Consider the following 21,129-nt stretch of genomic DNA (forward strand, 5'->3'; position numbering starts at 1 on the left):
ATCCTGTGACACTCCCAGTGTGAAGGCTATTCGTTGCTCCAGCTTGGTTAGATGGTTGGCTCCTGGGAGACAAATCCCCTGAAAAGGTGACTCATGACGCCACTCCAACACCCAAGGACAGAAGCGGATGAGAGGTACAATCAAGGTCATGCTCCTACAAGAGCGGTAATTAAGAGGATCATTGGGCTGCTCAAGATGAGGTTCTGCTGCCTAGCGGAGCACTTAAATATCCTCCAGAGTGTGTCTCACTTATTGTGCAGAGCGTAGCAGCCAACAACAATCTGGCTCTGTCAAGGGGGACCAATTGGAGAACGAAGACAGCGATCCTACTCCACATGCGGCAGAGGACGACTGAAGTGCTGGATCTGAGGAGGAGCTGGAGGTGCCCCCGGGTGAGGATGCGGAGGCCGATGTGAGGATCCCTATGGGGTGGTAGGGAGGCCCTGATTCTGAAAACTTTCAGCTAGGCATCCAATGCAAGGAGTCGAGGCGATGGCAAGCCACCTTAATAATCTTTCCTGACGAGACAATCCTATCACTCACATGTCAAAGTCTGACCTCTGAAATAAAGTTTACATCTCTTCCTCTGTGTCACATGCAAATCCCAGACATATTCCCTTACCAAAGCATGAAGCACACTAGCACCATTGCACAGAATGGGACAATTTTATAATGAAGCCACATTTACAAATGAGCCAGTGCACACATGGAAGGAAACATATATCACCCGTGACAACCCCTGTTGTGATCATAGTGACTTAAACTTCCATTTGTGAGCTGGCAACTGGATTTGAGGCAGCCTGCTGACTCTAATGCCCTGTTGGCCTCGACCATGGCGGCCGTACTCTGTGCAGGCCCCGCCTGGGTGGGAGAGTCCAGCACCATGGCTGGGCACGCCTCAGCTGTCACAGTCTCATCAGATGCAACAGCAGCTGGCAGAGGGGTGGAGGAGCAGATTTACTAGGTGCCTCATCCATATATCACAGTGGCAGTGACCTCCTGAGGTCAGTGCCAGTTTGTGGGCTTACAGGTTTGAACGCAACCCTAGAAACCTTTGAGTTCCTGGAGTTGCATCTCCATGAGAGTCACCACACTGTCTATGGAGGAAGCTGTGTGCTTGGAGCTGTGGGTCAACACAGTGCTCAGGCTCTGCATGGACTCCTCCAAGACAGATCATGGCACACAAACCCTCAGGGATCTCTGCCAGATCTTCCCATGCATCCTGCTGGACATCCAGCATCTGCCACATGATGGATGACTTCAGAGGTGGTTAATCTGCCTCAGAGTCAGCATCGTCCTGGTCTCCAGCAATCCTCCGGCTGCCGGCGCCCTCTGGACCCTTTGCCTCCACAAGCTCCTCAGGTGAGCGTGATGTCCCCTCACCATTTAGCAGTACTTTGCAGGTCAGTATATCCCACTGGGCACTCACTGCCTTCAGAAGAACATGTAGGCATTCATCAGTAAAACAGGATTAGAGTGCCCCCGGGCATTGCCTTCCTGTCTAGCATGGGATGCAAGTCCTGAGGCCATAATTTCTGCTCTGACAGCAAATATCCTTCCAGGCACTGACAGATTCACATACAGCTCCCTGAGGCTTCTGACCACCTCTTGGCAGCTTTCAGGGAGCTCCTAATCCACTTTAAATCATCCCCCCCCCCCACCCCCAGAACCCCATTGGACCCACTGCCTGCCATGCTGCCACCTCCGCCGGCAACACTGAGCCAGTCTCAGTGTTTTTCACGCTGGCCGGCCGTTAATTGGCCAGCCAGTGTGAAACCAGGGTCAGGAGCCAATTACGGGCGGAAGCGGATATCACATTCTCTTCCGGGCCCACCAATTGCGCCAAGCATAAAATTCAGGCCATGGTTGCAAAGTGACCACGGCTGGGAACTGAACATTCAAGCGTATTTGACATTTTGGAAGGACAGGAAGAAAGTAAAAAGAGGTGGGGTAGCTCTGTTAATAAAGGATGAGCTCAGTACAGTAGTGAGAAATGATCTTAGTTCAGAGGATCAGGTGTAGAACTAGTTTGGGTGGATATAAGAAATAGCAAAGGAAAGAAGTCACTGGTGGGAATAGCTTATAGACTGCTGACAGTAGCTATAACTCTAGGACAGAATATAAATCAATAAATAATGGTAGGTTGGAAAAAAGGTCCTGCAATAATTGTAGGATATTTTAATCTTCATATAGATTCCATGAATCAAATTGACAAAGATGGCCTTGAGGATGAGTTCATAGTGTACTTGCGACAGTTTCCTATAGCAATACATTCTGGAATCAACCTGGTAATGTGTAATGATACAGGATTAATTAATGACCTCGTAAAGAATCCTGTTGGAAAGGTTGATCATAACATGATAGAATTTCATATTCCATTTGAAGGTGAGAAATGTGGGTCAGAAACTAGTGTCTTAAACTTAAATAAAAGCAAATTACAAGGGTATGAAGACAGAGTTGGTTAAAGTCATAGTAATTTATGGCACAGAAGGAGGCCATTTGGCCCATTGAGTCCAGACTGGCTCCCTGCAGAACAATCCACCAATTTCAGTCCCCCACTTGATCCCCATAGCCCTGCAAGCTTATTGCCTTCAGGTGCCCATCAGTTTTCTTTTGAAATCATTGATTGTTTCTGCTTCCACTACCTTCGTGGACAGCGAGTTCCAGGTCATTACTACACACTGCATACAAAAGTCCTTCCTTACATTTCCCCTGTATCGTTTGCCCAAAATCTAAATCTGTGTCCCCTAGTACTTGTACCATCAGCTATTGGGAACAGCTTTTCCTTGTCTACCTTATCTAATCTGTCATAATCTTATACACCTCTATCCAATCTCCTTTCAATTTCTTTTGGTCCAAGGAGAACAACCCTAACCTTTTCAACCTAATGTTCTAACTAAAATCCCCATCCCAGGACCCATTCTGGAAAATCTCCTCTGAACCATCTCAAGGACCTTCAGGAAAGATGTGGTGTGACGACCAGAACTGGGCTCCATGCCCTATTTGGGGCCTAACCAGAGCTTTGTAAAGGTTCAGCATAACATCGCTGCTTTTGTACTCAACGCCTCTATTTATGAAGCCCAAGGTCCCAATTGCTTTTCTAACCATTCTCTCAATATGTCCTGCTCCTTCAAAGATTGTTGCACATTCACCCTGAGGTACGTCGCTGCATACACTTTAGAGCTGTACCATTAAGTCCATATTATTTCTCCCTGCCCCTTCTGCGAAAACACATCACTTCACACTTCTCTATATAAAATTCCATCTGCCACTTGTCTGTCCATTCTGCCAGCCTACCTATGTCCTATCATCACCACTGCTTGCCATTCCTCCAAGTTTAATAGCATCGGCAAATTTTGAACTTTTTCTCTGTATTCCAAGATCCAAGTCATTTATATATAGCCAAAGAATCAGTGGTCTTAGCACTGACCCTTGGGGAACACCACAGTTGACCACCCTCTGGTCTGAAAAACAACTAAACTACCATGACTCTCTGCTTGCTGTGCTTAAGCCAACTTTTTTTTTCAATTGGACACTGACCCTCATCTTCCATAAGACTCAACTTTGTTAAACAGTCTTTTATGCGGTACCTTGTCAAACGCTTTCTTAAAATACATGCAGACAAAATCCACTGCACTGCCTTCATCAACCTCCTCTGTTCTTCAAAAAATTCAATTAGATTAGTCAAGCACCATGCTGGTTCTCCTTAATTAATGCAAACCTCTCCAAGTGCCTGTTCATTATTTCCCTGATTATGGATTCCAAAACCTTACCCACCACTGATTTCAAATTAACTAGCCTGTGGTTGCTGGGACTGCCCTTACACCCTTTCTTAAATAAGGGTGTCACATTTGCTACTCTCTAATTCTTTAGCACCTCCCCATACCAAGGGAAATTGAAAGATTTAGGCAAGCCCTTCTGCTATCTCCACTCCCACTTCCCTTATCAACCTGGGGTGCAAGCCATCCAGCCTTTCCGTTACCACCTCCCTTTCAATTTTCACACTATCCGTTGCCTCTATTACCTCTACTTCTACCAATATAGTGTTAGATTTATCTTCCTTGGTAAAAACCAATACAAATACCTCATTTAGTATTCTAGCCTTGCCCTGCGCCTGTAAGCATTTCTCACCACCTTTGTCCCTCATAGGACCCAGTCCACCTCTTATTACCTACTATTATTTACATGCTGGTAGAAGATTTTTGGGTTACCCTTTATGTTGACTGCTGTTCCATTCTCATATTCTCTCTTTGCCGGTCTTATTTTCCTCTTCCCCTCTCAACCTGTTGTGGTTGAGCTGGTTCTCACTTGAAGAGTTTATTTGGCATGCATTATACACCCTCCTTTACTGTTTCATCATAATCTCTATCTCCCTCATCATCCAGGAAGTCCTGTTTTAGGCTCATTTACTTTTTGCCCTTGTTGGTATGTACCTAACTTTAACCTGAAGCACCTCTTCCTTAAATATCACCCATTATTCCTTACAGTTTTTCCTGTCAGTCTCCTGTTCCATTTTGCCCTGGGATAGATACCTGCTCATCCCATGGAAATTAGCCTTCTTCCAGTTTAGAAGTTCCATATTAGATCGTTCCTTCCACTTCTCATTACTAATCTAAACTTTATGATATGATGATCACTCTTATCCAAATGTTCCCCATCAGATACTTAGTCCACTTCATTTCCCAGCATCAGATCCAGCAATGCCTCCTTTCTAGATGGGCCAAGAACATATTGATCAAGGAAGTTCTTCTGAACACAATTCAGAAACTCCTCTTTCTTAACCTTTTCTCTAACATTAACCCAATCAATATTTTGGTAATTAACGTCCCCAGTACCACAGCATCATCATACTATAATTCTGGCACATCTTTGTGATTTCACTGCAGGTTTGTTCCTCTTTCTGCCACTATTTGAATGCCTATAGGATAGTGCAAATTGCATGATCTTCCTTGCTCCTCAACTCTTCCCAAATGGACTTTGTCCTTGCCGTTGTCGAGGACATCTCCCCCTTACAACGCTGCAGTGTTTTCCCTAATCAGTACTGGCGCCTCACCTCCCTTTCTTCATTCTCTATTTTCTCTTAACATGTCATATCCTTGTATATTAAGCACCCAGTCCTCACCATTTTTAACCACGTTTCTTTTATTGACATTAGATCATAACCCCACACTGCAATTTGTGCTTATAGCTAACCAAACGTGTTCACCACCCTTTCTGCATTTGTGTACATGCGTTGTAACCCTATGCTTGCATTCTCCTAGTCGTCCTTAGTCAGTTCCTAACTAATATGGTACCACATCCTTCTCTGCAGTAATACTCACTTTATGCACCTACTCTTTGGGCTGAGGTTAAGTGTCGGACCTGCGCTGGTTCTTCTCAGGAAGGCCCACTGAACCACATGCCAATCAGGCAGTTGCAAGGTCACCAGCAGGCCTTCTCCTGGAATAAAGACCCTGGGGGCAGAAGTCCCATCTAGTGAGAACTGCCAGCTAATCAGAGACTGGCAGCTCTTGCGCTCAGCAGCACCACTGTTGTGGCTGTGGCTGCTGCCGTAAGGACACCTCACCCCCGGAGTTCCAGGATTGCTGAGGACCCAGGCTACAGGTAAGTTACGTAGGGGGCAGGCAGGCAGGGTGGGGTGAGAAAAGGTGGAGGGTCGGAAGCAAGAGTCCCCCTTTCCTCGGACACTAATTGTCTCTGATCTAGGGATCCCCCCGCCTTTCCATCCAAGGTCACTAGTGGCCCAGACAGGTTCACCTGTTGTGAAGGCTGAATGGCAACAGGCTTGCTTGCAGCTAGATTAATCCCAGTGGCGGTGTGGAATGAGGCCCTTAAATTGGTTATTAATTTGCCACTTAAGGCCCTCAATTGGTGTTGGGGGTGGGAAGGCCTATGGTCATTGAACTTAATTCTAGCGAAGGCAGAAAGGTGGCAGGGTTCAGGTACACTATCGCCTTTAAGTGCCATTCTCACATCCAAGCTCGCCACCAGCAAGAGCAGAAGATTCCACCCTTTTTTACTTCAGTATGTTGGTGCCCATCCCCCTGTCAATTTAGTTTAAACCCTCCCTATCCACACTAGTGAACCTCCCTGCTAGGACGTTGGTCCCAGTCCTGTTGAGGTACAAGCTGTCCCTTTTGAAATGGTGCCTTCTGTTCCAAAACTGTTCCCAATGCCTCAATAATCTAAAGCGGCCCCCACTGCACCACACCATGCTTCAAGCCATTCATTGATCCTCCCCATCTTTGTGCTTCTACTCTGACTAGTGTCTGACTAGCACTGGAAGTTATCCAGGATCACTACCCTTGAAATGGAATGACAAAATAGGTTATAAGTTAAGGCAGTAGAGAAGCAGACATATTCCTTTGAGAAAGAAAGACTCTGCAAAAGGATGCACCATCCCTGGCTAAGTAAGTTAAGGATGGTATCAAATTGAAAGAAAGGGCATCCAATGCTGCAAACATTAGTGGTAGGCTAGAAGATTGGGAAAATTTTAGAAACCAGTAAAGGATGACTTATTGGAGTATGAGCGAAAACTGGCAAAAATGTAAGACAATAAAGGAAGAGAATAAAATCCTCTACAAGTATATAAAAAGGAAAAGAGTAGCTAAAGTGAGGTTCCAAGGAAGAGTTACATTGGACTCAAAATATTAACTCTGTTTCTCTCTATGCAGATGTTGCCGACTGCTCAGATTTTCTAGCACCTTCTGTTTTTATTTCAGTTATCCAGCATCAGTATTTTGCTTTTATTTTAGCTAAAGTGAGCATTGATCCGTTAGAGGTGGAGACTGGGGAATAATGGGAAACAGGGAAATGACAGACTTTGAATAAGCATTTAAATCTGTCTTCATGGTAGAAGGCACAAAAAAAAATCCAAGACTATAGAAAATCAAGAGGCAAAAGTCGAGGGGCAACTTAAAACAATCACGAGAGAAAATGTGCTTGGAGAACCAATGGGTTTAAAGGTTGACAAGCCCCCTGGATCTGCCTGTATCCTAGGATCTTAAAGGAAGTTGCTGCCACAATAGTGGATGCATTGATTATAATCTTCCAAAATTCCCAAGATTCTGGAAAGGTCCCAGTAGATTGGAAAACCACAATTGTAACACGTCTATTCAAAAAAGGAAGGAGGCAGAAAGCAAGAAACTATAAGCCAGTTAGTCTAATATCTGTCATTGGGAAAATGCTGGAATCCATTACTAAAGAGGTAGTAGCGGAGCATTTAGAAAATACAATCAGACAGAATCAACATGGTTTAGTGGAAAGGAAATTGTGTTTGACAAATTTATTAGAGTTCTTTGAGGATGTAACAAAGCAGGGTGGATAAAGGAGTACCAATAGATGCAGTGCACTTGGATTTCCAAAAGGCATTCAATAAGGTGGACCAAACTGCTTCTATTTCTTATGATCTTAATGGTTGTTCCCATACGGATTTTAAGGAAGTGTTTGTCAAAATACCACATAAGAGGCTTGTTAACAAAATTGAAGCCCATGGAATGGTGGTGGGGTGGAGAGGTGACGTGGTGGTTCAGTGTCCAATTGGATATTTAAAAATAAAAGCAAAATACTGTGGATGCTGGAAATCTGAAACAAAAACAAAAATAGCTGGAAAAACTCAGCAGGTCTGACAGCATCTGCAGAGAGGAACACAGTTAACTGTGTTCCTCTCCGCAGATGCTGTCAGACTTCCTGGATATTTAAAAAATTGGCTTAAGGATGAAAACAGTGAGTCATGGTAAATGGTTGTTTTTTCAGACTAGAGCATGGTGTTCCCCAAGAGTCAGTGCTAGGATCATTGTGCTTATATTGGAATAGAGAGTCAATTTTCAGAATTTGCCTACGATACCTAACTTGAAGTTTGGGCAAATAGTGAGGATCATACCAATCAACTGGAACAGGACATAGGTTAGCAAAATGGGCAGACAAGTGGCAGATGTAATATAATACAGGGAAGTGTTAGGTGATCCATTTTGGCAGAAGAGATATGGACAGGCAGTAAAGACTTAATGGTACAGTTCTAAAGAGTATGCAGTGACAGACTAACCTAACGTTTCAAGTGCATAGATCTTTGAAGGAGGAAGACATATTGAGCAGTTAGAAAAGAAAATGGACTTCATAAATAGAGGTATTGAGTACAAAAGCAGGGAAACTGTGCTGTACCTGTATAAAGCTCTGGTGTGTCATAATTAGAATATTGCACCCACTTCAGGTCACCACACTTCAGGGAGAATGTGAGTGTCCTTCAGAGGGTGCAGAGATTTACCAGATTGGTTCCAGCGATGAAGGATTTTAGCTGCAAGGGCTAGGTTTGGAAAGTCAGCATTATTCTGCTTGGAGCAAAGGAGATTGAGGTGAGATTTCATAGAGGTGTTAAAGTTCTGACAGGTTTTGAGAAGGTAGACAAAGAAAAGCTGTTCCCACTAGCTACTGGCATAAGGACTGGGGTACACAGATTTAAGATTTTGGACAAGAGATGCAGCGGGGAGACCTGAGGAAGAACTTTTATGCAGCAAGTGGTAATGACCTGGAAACTCATTGCCCACCAGTGTGGTGAGAGTGGAGATGATGAATGATTCCAAAAGGAAATTGAATGGACACATGAGGGAAATAACTTACAGGGCTTCGAGGATAGAGTGGGGGTATGGGAATGACTGGATCATTCTATAGAGAGCTGGCATGGACACAGTGGACTGAATGGCCACCTCCTGTTCCACAATGGCTCAGTGATTCTCTCCTCTCCCCCACCTTTCCTCTATACTTGCTTAAAACACGTTACTTCTCCAGAATTCTCCAGTTCTGAAGAAGGCTCATCTACCTGAAACTTTGACTGCTTTTTTCTCCACAGATGCTGCCTGACCGAAGTATTTCCTTCATTCTATGTTTTTATTTCAGATTTCCACATCTGCAGTGTAACTACTAATCCAGACCTTGCAACTGTATTGCTAAGGAGTTTTATGTTTATGTAGGTAGCTTCAATGTTAAATTTTGATATAAGTTTGGCCAAAAATCAAGAAAACAAGAAGTGTGTGCATGCTCAAAACTTTTAATAGATATAAAATTTGTTACCATAATAAGTCAACTACCTTGGACCGTGAAATTACATGGTCACAAGAATGTTTTAGTTCACTGTTGGAACTCGACTAACGTGCATTTTTACGTTTTGTTTAAGTGGCTCTGTGATGAAATAATTGTGCTACACCTTGGTTATCTGAACTACACAGAATACATGATCACTGTCACCTTCTACAATCTAGAAAACACTCAGTTTTCAATAAGGAATGTGACTTTCACTGTAAGTACACTCTCTGTTTTCATGGGCTTGATTGTCAGGTATTTTCCTGATAGAGTAGACTGAACTAAAATTGTAAAGTAACATTTGTGCCACACAAGTGCCAGGAAGTGACCATCTCCAACAATAGAGAATCTAACCATTTCCCCTTGTCATTTAATAATATTCTCCTCACTTAACACCCCCACTATCAACATGCTGGGGGTTACCATTGACCAGAAACTGAACTGGATCAGCCATATAAATACTGTGGCTACAAGAGCAAGTCAGAGGCTAGGAATTCTGCAGCAAGTAACTCACCATCTGCCTCCCCAAAGCCATCTATAAGGCACAAGTGTGATGGAATACTTTACATTTGTCTGCATAAGCGCAGCGCCAAAAACATTCAAGAAGCTTGACACCATCCAGGAGAAAGCAACCTGGCTGATTGGCACCTCATCTATCACCTTAAACATTCACTCCCTCCAAGACAAAGTCACATCTGCAGCAGTGTGTACAATATAAAAGATGCACTGCAGCAACTCACCAAGGATCGTTGGACAGTATTTTCCAAACCTGTAACCTCTACCACCTAGAAGGACAAGGGCAGTGGATGCCTGGGAACACCACCACCTGCAAGTTCCCTCCAAGCCACACCCTGACTTGGAACTATGTTGCTGTTCCTTCACTGTCACCAGGTCAAAATCCTGGAACCCTTCCTAACAGCACTGTGGACGTACCTACACCACATGGACTGCAGCGGTTCAAGAAGGTGCTCACTACCACCTTCTCAAGGGCAATTGGAGATGGGCAATAAATGCTGACCTAGCCTATGATGCCCACATCCTGTGAATGAAAGAAGAAAGAAATAATCTATTTAATTGGGTTTATAGATACCTTGTTTACTTATATTTTTTCAAGATTTAAAATGTTGAGTAGCATTTCATTTTATCACACATATACCTTGCATGTTCTTTTGAGGAACAGCCTCTGATTCAATGATGTAAGTTCTGAAATTCAACCTTCTAACTGTAGACTTTTTATTAGCTGATTTTACTGAGTCCTTTCATTTCTAGTTCCCTTTTTCTTACTACAATTTTCCCCCTCTTCTGGAGGCACTACCTTGATAGATTTTTCCTATATCTGAAGGTTATCTTAGCTATCTCATTTCACAATGTAATGACTAAAGGAAGTCCACAGGCATAATTCATACGTCCTACATTTTTGCACAAGCCAAACAGCATAATCAGCTGATTCATATCCTGACACATTAAACCCTTTCTGGGAAATGAACAACTTAACCATTTCATTATTTCTATTTACAATCCAAACCCATGAAGCATTTATAAATATAAAAAAAGCAAAAACCCAAATGAGATTAGTCCAAACCTAAGCTAATCATATACATGTATGGTTGTCTTACAATTAGGGGCTTTGTTCCTTTTCTGTTTGTAATGTTCAGCTGAGGGTGCACAGCATTTTTATAGAGGTCAACATGAGAAACCTGATGGTTGGCTAAAGTTGGAGTCCTCAAGCTTGTTGGCTGAATTGGTATTAGGTAACTACAATATATGTACTAACCTCATGTGGTGCAAAAAATCCATGCTATTAAGTGTCCTCAGGTGACTTAAAAAATGACTGGTTGCATTTTTCTTACTCGCTAATAGATTTGTGTTGAACTTGCCTTCAAATTATTATTGATTTTGTAATGTTTGAAGTACATAGCCAACATCCTGCATCAGCAGCGACTGACATGTGATCAGTTTTGCATAAGCAGATAGTGACATCACCATAGGCTTACTGAGAAATAAACTGCAATTGTTTTTTCAATCTCAATGTACATTATTAAGCAGTATACCAAGATTAAAATGTGGATGAGATTTTAATTTTGTGGCTGTTTCAAAAATCTAGTATGTTTAAGCTACAAAAAGTTATTTTAAATGTTTTTCCAACTATAAGTGCCTGATAGCTTCATAATGTTTAGCTAAAGCATTAAAAGCAAGTTAGGTTTAAAATCTATCTTTTTTCATGCCAGTGTTAAATTTTCTTCTAACAGCTGAAGATGTATAATGCCTCATTTTCGCAAGTGGAAATCTGGTTCCGGTTTATCTTTGTTGTTTTCACCTTCATGGTCACAGTAAGTATAACGTGCTACCAATAATTAGTAGTCTGATACATGATGTCCTGATATTAGGAGTGATGGTGCTCAAAGTCCTTTATATCAAAATGCAGACAGCTTTATATTGTATCTTGCACCTTTCGATTATGTGAGCTGAATTAATGGATAATGAATTGTTAGTCATAGTATTGATTGAAAAGGTTTGTGTGAAATAAAGTTAGTTTTGGGCCAGTTCTCCATTTCTTTTTGGATTTTTATTGATTCATGGGATGTGGACATCCCTGGCAAGGCCAGCATGTATTGCCCATCCCACATTGCCATTAAGGTGGTAGTAAGCAACCTTCTTGAAGTGCTGCAGTTTGTGCGGTGAAGATATTACTGTAGTGCTGTTGGGTAGGGAGTGCCAGGATTTTGGTTCAATGGAGTGAAGGAATGGCAATATATGTTCAAGTCAAAATGATACATGACTTGGAGGGGTACTTTAGATCTGGTGGTGTTCTTGTGCACTCTCTGCCTTTGATTTTATAGTGACAGAGGTTGCGGTTTGGGAAGTGCTATTGAAGAAGCTGGGGTGAGTTGCTGCAGTGCATCTTGTAGATGGTACGCACTGCAGCCATGATGCACAGTGAATGTTTGGGCTGGTGGGTGGGGTGCCAATTAAATAGGCTGCTTTGATCTGGATGGTACCAAGATTTTGAGTGTTATTGGGTCAATACTCATTTGGGCTATTAGGGAGTATTCCATCACAATTTTGACTTGTGCTTTGTGGATGGGAGTCACTTATTTAAATTTGTGTGTCGTATCTAACTGATTTTGCACTTCCTCAATCCATATGAACATCGTTTCCATCCCTTTGTCGCCTCATCTATTCCATAAACACAGAAAATGCTGAAAATACCCAGCAGGTCAGGCAGCATGTGTGGCATTTTCTGTTTTTATTTCAAATTTCTAGCATCTGCAGTATTTTGCTTTTTTATCATCTTCTGACAGGCCCCCCATGTTCTTTGCTCTAAAAAATGTTTTTTATATATATCTCACACTCTTTTCTCCCGTTGAAGAATGGTATGGAATGTTACAAGGATTTTGCAGGCAGATTAACAACCTGCCTTGAGTTGCGCGAATTCCCTTTTCATGGCCAACAAGCCCTGAAGAGGGTCTTGATCCAGGGGCCTTCTGGCTCAGAGGCAGGAATGCTCTAAACATTTCAGGTAATCTTAAACTCTGCTGCCAGTATTCTATCCCATATGAAGTCCCACTCATTTCTTTTTCCTGTCCATGTTGACCTATTGTTATGATTCCAGCTGGTGTTATTACTGGGCATGTCAGATCCCAGAATGGAACCTGGTTTAATAGATCATGATTTTTAACTTTTTTTTTAACTTTCTTTTTAACCATGGAGAGTATTTACTGAACAGATTCACAGGAGTCTGCTGTTAAATGTTTCATCTTTTTGTTAAAAAGTTATTAAACAAGAAACACTAACTATATTACACTAGATAGCAAACAGGTTGGAAAGATTTTCAATACTGACACCAAAAGTACAAATGATTCAAACTCACTCTTTCCCTTTTACTCCAGCAATAATCTTTACAGACCCAATACTACAGTGAAGCTGTACCACACCAAGAGTAGAGCTGGTTCAGTTGCAAAGAGAGTTCTCTTCCACAATTGGTATATCCCTTGAGATATCCAGAAAACTCACTCTAAATTCACTCTTACTTTAACTTTAACTAAGCAGTACATATGTGTTCCTCAACAGTCTGGCATCATTTCCAGCTAGAGAGAACCTTAAACTTTTCTGCCTCCGCTCTGTGGTATACTCATACCATCTGACTTCAAAACTACTTTCTGTTCCTGCTGTCTTTGTGGGTCTCTCTCTCTCTGGACTCCTGTTGCTAGGCAACTGCACAATTTTTTTTCTACTTATGTGTTTGTTTAACTTCCCTAAGCTACTAACTCCACCCCCCCCACCGCCTCACCACCCCGCCTGCTTAATAGCCCAGCTCTTTACTTCAAGAATCGGAAAACCTCATTAAAAATGCAAGCATACAAACAGAGCCTAGAGACTTCCTGGTTTCATCTCTTAGAAAATTCTAAACTGAAACCAAAACCCAGGTTTTACCTTTCTTAACACACAAATAAAAAATATATAAACTAAACTTAAATCTATTTCTTATTCCTAACACCCACAAATACAAATATAAATTACTTAAAACTATCTCTAGTTCCTAACACTATATTGGCTCTCCTGTCTCCAATTTAAAATTCTCGTCCTTGTGTTTCATGGCCTCACATTTTCCTCATATCTCAAATCTCCTACACTAAAGATAACCTCTCTCCACTTTCCCTGTTCTTCCAAATTTAACCTCGTGTACCTGTCCCTCTACTTTCACTTCACTTCACCCTTGACTTCAGCTGTCCAGGCCCCAAGCTCTGGAATGCCTTCAACTAAACCCTTTCACCTATCCATCTTCCTCTTGAGCTTGTAGCTCAGCCCATCTCTTTGACTAGCTTTATAGTCAACCCTCCTCATGTTTATTTTTCTTATCTGATTCCCTCTGTGAAGTGCTGCAGAATGTTTTTCTAAGTTACAGAAAGTTGCTTTGTAACATAAACTAAACTTGCCCATAAAAGCAGGCATTGCATGAAATAAGCCATTCCATGAAGTTTCACCTGCAAAAGCCTGCACCTGTCTCCTACATTCCCTAGCTTCTTTTGCATACCTGGGTCTTGCCTGAATGAAGAGGCTTACTCAATGTGCAAATTCTTAGACACCACTAGTGTCACCCTATGCATGTCACACTAGCATACCTTCCAAAATGTTGCTCAGCTTCCAGAATGTAACGGTAGGCTAGCACTTTCTTCTGAGTTCAATAAAGTTCTGAACATAGGGTGGGACATAGCAGCACAAAGTGGTAGCATGCTTAGTGAATGACCAATCAAGCTGTTAATTATTTTAAAAAGTCTGGTCTGAAGATAAATTTTCTTCTGGATATAGCCTTCTAATTGAAAATCAGATCCGGGGAAAAGATTTCCATCACTATGGGTTGTACCAATGCCATTTACACAGGCAAACTCTATTTTTCGCAATAACCAAAACTCTTCATAGAATAATTGAATGGGTACAGAACAGAAGAAGGCCATTTGGCCCACCATGTCTGTGCTGGCCCTCTGACAGAGTAATTCACCTAGCCTCACTCTCCTTTCTCCTTGTAGCTCTGCAATTTTTTTTCTTTTCTGATGATCAATTCCCTTTTGAAAGCCTCAGTTGATCCTGGCTCCACCACACTCAGGCAGTGTAATCCAGATCCTAACCACTCACGTGAAAAAGTTTTCCCTTATATTGCCATTGCTTCTTTTGCCTGTTCTTTTACTTTAAATCTGTGCCTTCTGGTTCTTGATCCTTCTACCAATGGGAACAGTTTCCCCCTCTCTACTCAGTTTAGGCACCTCCATTTTGAATAACTTTATGAATATTCCTCTCAGCCTTCTCCAAGGGGAACAGTCCCAACTTCTGCAATCTTTTGCGTAACTGAAGTTCCTCTTCCCTGGAACCATTCTCGTGAATCTTTTCTGCACCCTCTCTAATGCCTTCACATCCTTCCCAATTTAAAAATTCTGGACTTTGCTCCGTGCAGTGTTCTATATTTGGAAATAATGGAAGTGCTCCAACCCCTGACCACCTAGTTACAATGCCATGGGACATCAGTTCATTATTAAAAATACTATACCTATGTGATTTTAACATTGTATAATTAGAAAGTTCCAGTAACATTACTGATTGGTCTATAACAACCATATGATCAATACCGAGCAGTCATATTTGGCAAATAATTTCAGAAAAATAGTTGTGTTGCTTTATCTGTTTTTGCTGCTGGGACTACTGACCCCCGCCCCCCCAGAATGCTCGAACCCTTGCCACCCACCCTGACCTTCCACTAGTAGCAGTTCTCCTGGCAATCTGACTTTTGCTACTGTTGGCCCTGCCCAATTCAGCCTCCCTGGTATTTTTAAGAAGTCTACTTGCACCATACCAGTACTCCATGCATCTTTTCTAACTCCATTGGTAAATGGCAATTGAACAAGAGTACAAATTGGGGCCAAGCTTAAAAGTTAGATAAGTTTTGTTTTCTGACAGAGTGATAGTTTTACTCCTAAGTTTGTGATAATGTGGATTGAAATGTTCTTATGCCTGAAGAATCTTTTTTTTTTGATCCCACAGTGCTTGTTTGCTCACTCTTTGAGGAAGTTTTCAATGAAAGATTGGGCGATTGAGCAGAAATGGATGTCCATTCTATTGCCTTTGTTACTGCTTTATAATGGTACGTGTCAGCAATACGTAGATGTTGCACTTCTTGGCATAGGACTAAAAGTCTTCTTTTCTAAATTGAAATATTTTCACCTTATATTAACAAAGCTGTTATTCATTCATTTTGCCAGTTCCCTTATGAAGCAATGGCAGTAGGTTTGCACTTGCTCTCCTTCCTGTCTTTTATTAGAGTTCAAATCAATTCTTGTGAATGTCTGAGTCTTTTACAACTTTATTCTGAGTTCACACAAAACTCTTTCACTTGGTCTACACTAGCCTTTATATCTTTGGCAACTTTTTTTCATTCTTTGAATGTAACCTTCTTTAATTACTCTCCATTTTTTGTCTTGACTACCCTTTGTGGTCAAATATCCTTGTTGTTCAACTCAGCAGCTGACCAGAGAGGCAGCAGCGACTGAAGTTATTTCAGAGTGAGACATTATTTATGGTAGAAGTTTATTTATTTGCCTCTCTTCCCTAAAAGTTCTTTTCTTTCACTCATGCTGGCATTCATCAAATGATTCAATGTTATTCACTCCCTTGCTTTAAAAATACAAAAACCTGCCTTATACTCTTCCATCTGAATAAAGCAGTCATGTCTGCACGCACAATACAGAAATGGTGCAACATCCAGTCTGAGATCAAAAGCTACTGCCTGCAGGCAGCCTTATTGATGGATCAAGAATTCCTACCTATGGTATGCAGCCAATCCTATCAAGAGATCAGGAATCCCAGGAAGTAGTGAATAATGCTCCTTGAACTGTTTGATATGTTTGAAAACAGAAAATCCCCAGACCACAAATTCACAAACTAGGTACACATTTTATTAAACAGCACATGTTGCCGTGGTGCTTTAAGTTCAGATGCACTGTTTCTACAAAGTGCTTCATACATTTATACTATTTTCCTTTTATTTTTTAGATCCATTCTTCCCACTTTCATTTCTTGTAAACAGCTGGTTTCCGGGAATGCTTGACGACCTATTCCAGGCGGTCTTTCTGTGCGCGTTATTGCTGTTTTGGCTCTGTGTTTACCATGGATTCCGTGTGCAGGTAAAGAATTGCAGTGGAGCTTTGCAAAATTTGTTGCCTGCCAGAAACTGTTTCCCCTTCCCCAGTGCCTCTTTCTTGCATTCCCTGCCATTCCATCACCTCTCTCTGGCCCCAGTGGTCCCAATGCATCTATTCTTCACCAGCACTCTTTGCCCCACCTAGTGAGCCCCAATTACTGTAAGCAACAACAACTAGCCATTTAAGAAGACATTAGGTCAGATGAGCAAAATCTGGTCAAAGAGATAGGTTTTAAAGGAGGATAACAAGGCAGAAAGGTGTAGGGAGGGAATTCCAGAGCTTAAGGCCTAGGCAGCTGAAGGTGTGGCCACCAATGGTGTGGCCACCAATGGTGTGGCAGTTGATATCAGGGATTACGAAAGGCCAGAATTAGAGGAGCGCAGTTATCACAAAAGGTTGTGGGACTGGGCGAGATTACAAAAATAGGGAGGGATGAGGCTATAGAGGGATTTGAAAACAATGATGAAAATTTTAAAATCAAGATGTTGCTTGACCGGGAGCCAATGTAGTTGAGTGAGCACAGTAGTGATAGGGGAACAGGACTTGGTGCAAGTTGAGACATGGGCCGGGCAATGTTGGATGACCTCAAGTTTATAGAGGATAGAATATGGCAGACCAGACAGGTGGATGTTAGAATAGTCAAGCCTAGATGTAACAAAGGCATGAATGAGGGTTTCAGCAACAGATGAGCTGAGACAGGGCAAAGTAGGGTCATGTTACGGAGATGGAAATAGACGGTCTTAGTAATGGCATGAATATGAGGTTGGAAGCTCATCTTGGGGTCAAATATGATACCTGGGTTGCGAACTGACATAATTTCAGACTGTTGTCAGGGAGAGGGATGGAATCAGTAGTTAGGGAACAAAGTTTGGAGTGTAGAATCAAAAACAGTGGCTTCAGTCTTCCCAATATTTAATTGGAAGAAATTTCTGCTCATCCAGTACTGGATGTCTGATAAGCAGTTTGATAATTTAGCAATAGTGGATGAGTGAGAGAGGTGGCTGTGAGGTAGAGCTAGGCGTCATCAGTCTGTATGTAAAATCTAATGCTGTGATTTCAGATGATTTCACCAAGGGGCAGCATGTAGTTGAGAAATAGGAGGGAACCAAGAGTGCACCCTTGGAGGACACCAGAGGTAACGGTGCTGGGAGTGGAGAAGAGGGCCATAACATGGTGAATGGTCAGGGTGAGAGAGAATGATGGTTTTATTGGGGACTCGGACATTAAAGGTGGAGAGAGATAAGGGTGTGGTTGAGTAAATCATTAGCTGCAGAAAATCTTGTGACAAACAGAGGGCCAAAGGCTAGATAGATGGGATTTTGAAAGTGTAGTTGGTAGTGAACTGGCTGATAGTTTTTTCCAGAGACAGATACAATAAGATTGGGGCATGGGAGGGAGGAGGTATGGGTGGTGAACGTTGCAAAGGAAATGATCAGTGATGCCCTTATTTGTAGTTGATACAATGGGACTAGCAAGTGACCATGTGAGATGTCAAGGTCAAGAGGATGGCTAGGTCAGGGTTAGTCATAATTATGAGCTGGGGAGTTCACATGGAGGGAGAGATTTAGGGATGATAAGAGGGCACTGAACTTGGGGCGAGAGAGCATGATAGGTTGAGGTGAAGATTGAAATCACCAAGGATGAGAAGCAGAGGTTGAGGGAGGAAAGCAGTGAAGATATCTTGGTGTTGCTTGGGAGGGCAGTAGTGAACAGTGATTTTGAAAGAGAGGTGTGGGGGATGGAGCAAGATGAAATGCTCATAGGAGTAGACCAAGGGGTAGGGAGTCAGTGTTGTCTGGTGATAAGAGCCACACTGATACTGCGGCAGTCTTGGCTGGTAAAGAATTGCACTACTCAGGTGGGTGGTGCAAGAATTCCCCACCCAGGTGGGAAAGCTTCATTAAGGGGAAAGGTCTAATGTGATGATCCCTCAGCCAGATTTCCTTTAAGGCCATGATGTCGATGCAATCATTCTCAATAAGTTCATGGATGGCAAGGGCTTATTCACAAGTGAACTGACATTCTGGAGGGAGATGCATAGAGAGGAGGTGGGAGGCCAGAGTCCACAGGGTCAACAATGGGAGGGCTGAGTTGGAAATAGGAAAAAGATGAAGATAATAGGAAGGAACCCAGAGGTAAAGACGGAGGCCCTGAAGTGGAATAATGATGATTTAGGTAGGATAGGGTCAACATGGAACATCAATAAACTGTTGTATGAGTTCAGAGACCTGTGCAGCAAGTGAAATCTAGAAGTTGTTTTGAGGGTAGAATGTCAAAGGGTGCACTGATGGAGGTGTTTTCATAGGAATGAAGATCCAGGAGGTGTACAGAGGGGATCAGTTGCAGGATAGGAAGATGATGGCGAAGTTGAAGGACACCTAAAAATCCAGAAGCAGCCCAGGGGAGTGATTTTCTGACTAGCTCTGTTGACATTATGGATTTATTCAAGTCTAATCAACTGTGTACACTTTTATTTCTCATTCAGGGAGAGAGGAAGTTTATGAGTTTCTATTTGCCCAAACTGTTTATTGTTGGTCTCCTTTGGCTGGCAGCAGTGACACTAGGGATTTGGCAGACGTAAGTAGCAGAAATTTTATAAGTTTTTCTTTAGGACCTTTACCTAAAAACTATTGAAGCTAATTGGCAGATTAGCAGTTTTGTATGATGCTGGTCCTACACTCTTTTACCCAACTTTGACATAACATCTTTGGCAATGCTTGTGGTGGTTTCAGCAACATGTGACAGATTGCTGATAACCGCAAAGCTTACACATCTGTTTGGTTCTGTTCATACAAAGCTTTTATCTCTTCAAGGACTTGTCTGACACCATCTTCATTAACGGCATGTGAAGCTATCAACACTCTTGAGCATCAGATTGTCAATACTGATAGATAGTGGTATGGCAATATCCTGGACCATGACATTTGTCTTTCTGATGCTGTTGGTCAAACCAAACTCTTCACAGGCATGGAAGAGTCTGTCCATTTGCCACTGAAGGTGTTCTTCAGTATAGAATGCTAGTGTAGTATCAACAGCATAGAGCAACTCTCTGACGAGGACTTGGTGCACTTTTGTCTTAAATCTCAGGTGGTCAAGGTTGAACAACCTTCCATCAGTTCTGGTACCTGAGTAGACACCCTCGGTTGATGAACTGAAGGCATGTGACAGCAGTAAAGAGAAGAATATGCTAAAGAGCATCAGTGCCAGAACACAACCCTGTTTTACCCCACTACGGATCTCAAAGGGTTCTGATGTTGCCCTGTCATAGCTGACCTTATCCATCATGTTGCCATGGAAAGAGGGTCACACTGAGCAGCTTCGGAGGGCAGCCAATTTTCTTCAATAAGCTTAAATAGATTGCCTCTCCTCATTTGGTCAAATGCCTTGGGTGAGATTGATGAAGGCAAATATATCTTCTCTTGCAGCAATCTGACTGAGAACACAAAAGTGTGAGTCAACCAATCCTTGGTGTCTCCTCTACAGTAGGGAAACCTGGACAACATATACTAGGCAGGAGAAAAGGCTGGACAGTTTCTAGCTTCACTGTCTCTGATGTATCCTCAGCATCTCTTAGCAGGGCAAGGTCGCCATCTCAGAGATCCTGGAGCATGGTAATTTCATCAGGATACACTCATTGCTAAGCCAATGACGTCTGCGCTGGTTCGGCCACATTCATCGGATGGATAACAGCTGTATACTCAAAGAGCTTCTGTACAGTCAGCTAGCCACTGAGTCATGACCTGCTTGGCATTCATCTCTCTGCTACAAGGGTACCTGTAAGTGAGATATGGAATTGGTGGATATTGACACTGACAACTGTGAGACTGTTGGCAATGGCCATGACCTCTGGAGGTTGAGTGTTTGGAAGGGTATTGGAAGAGGAGAGCAGAAATGTAACGTTCGGCTGGCCAAGATGAGGGCCCAGAGAAAACAGAAGCCAGTGAATTCTGCAACTTCTCAGCACACTGCAAATGCTGCAGAGACTGCCATGCCAGTTTGGGGCTCCTGAGCCACACCAGGTGGTGATCAACACAAAGTTGACCACCATGGTGCAAACTATTGTCTCACGAGACAGAAGTCTATCAGGATGATACTGGTGAAACTTTGTTGCTGTAATAGCAGCAGTCCCACATCAACTAGCCACAATATCCATAAGCTTATAAAGAAAGAAAGGGTTGTATTTATTTAGTGCCTTCCATGACTTCGAGAGGTTCCAAAGCACTGTATAACCAATAAACTGAAGTGTAGTCACAGTCATCATGTAGAGAAACACTGAAGGTATTTTTTGCACACAAGGTTCTGCAAACAAGTGGTAGCTGCTGTTGGTACAGCACCCACCTGAGGCCTCTAATGGTGGGAGGGA

General features: G+C 42.5%; 1 protein-coding gene across 3 annotated transcripts in view; it reads left to right on the top strand.

The window, feature by feature from the left end:
• Nucleotides 1-21,129, top strand: part of tmem181 (transmembrane protein 181) — a 148,044-nt gene that overhangs the window by 102,226 nt on the left and 24,689 nt on the right. For all 3 annotated transcript variants that reach the window (XM_078556831.1, XM_078556830.1, XM_078556829.1), the window contains 5 exons: nucleotides 9,170-9,292; nucleotides 11,325-11,405; nucleotides 15,610-15,709; nucleotides 16,618-16,748; nucleotides 19,252-19,343. In XM_078556831.1, coding sequence (XP_078412957.1) covers nucleotides 9,170-9,292; nucleotides 11,325-11,405; nucleotides 15,610-15,709; nucleotides 16,618-16,748; nucleotides 19,252-19,343 — 527 coding nt within the window. The remainder of the gene's footprint in view (nucleotides 1-9,169; nucleotides 9,293-11,324; nucleotides 11,406-15,609; nucleotides 15,710-16,617; nucleotides 16,749-19,251; nucleotides 19,344-21,129) is intronic.

The sequence above is a fragment of the Cetorhinus maximus genome, chromosome 14 (genome assembly GCF_964194155.1).
Source record: "Cetorhinus maximus chromosome 14, sCetMax3.hap1.1, whole genome shotgun sequence".
NCBI lineage: Eukaryota > Metazoa > Chordata > Chondrichthyes > Lamniformes > Cetorhinidae > Cetorhinus > Cetorhinus maximus.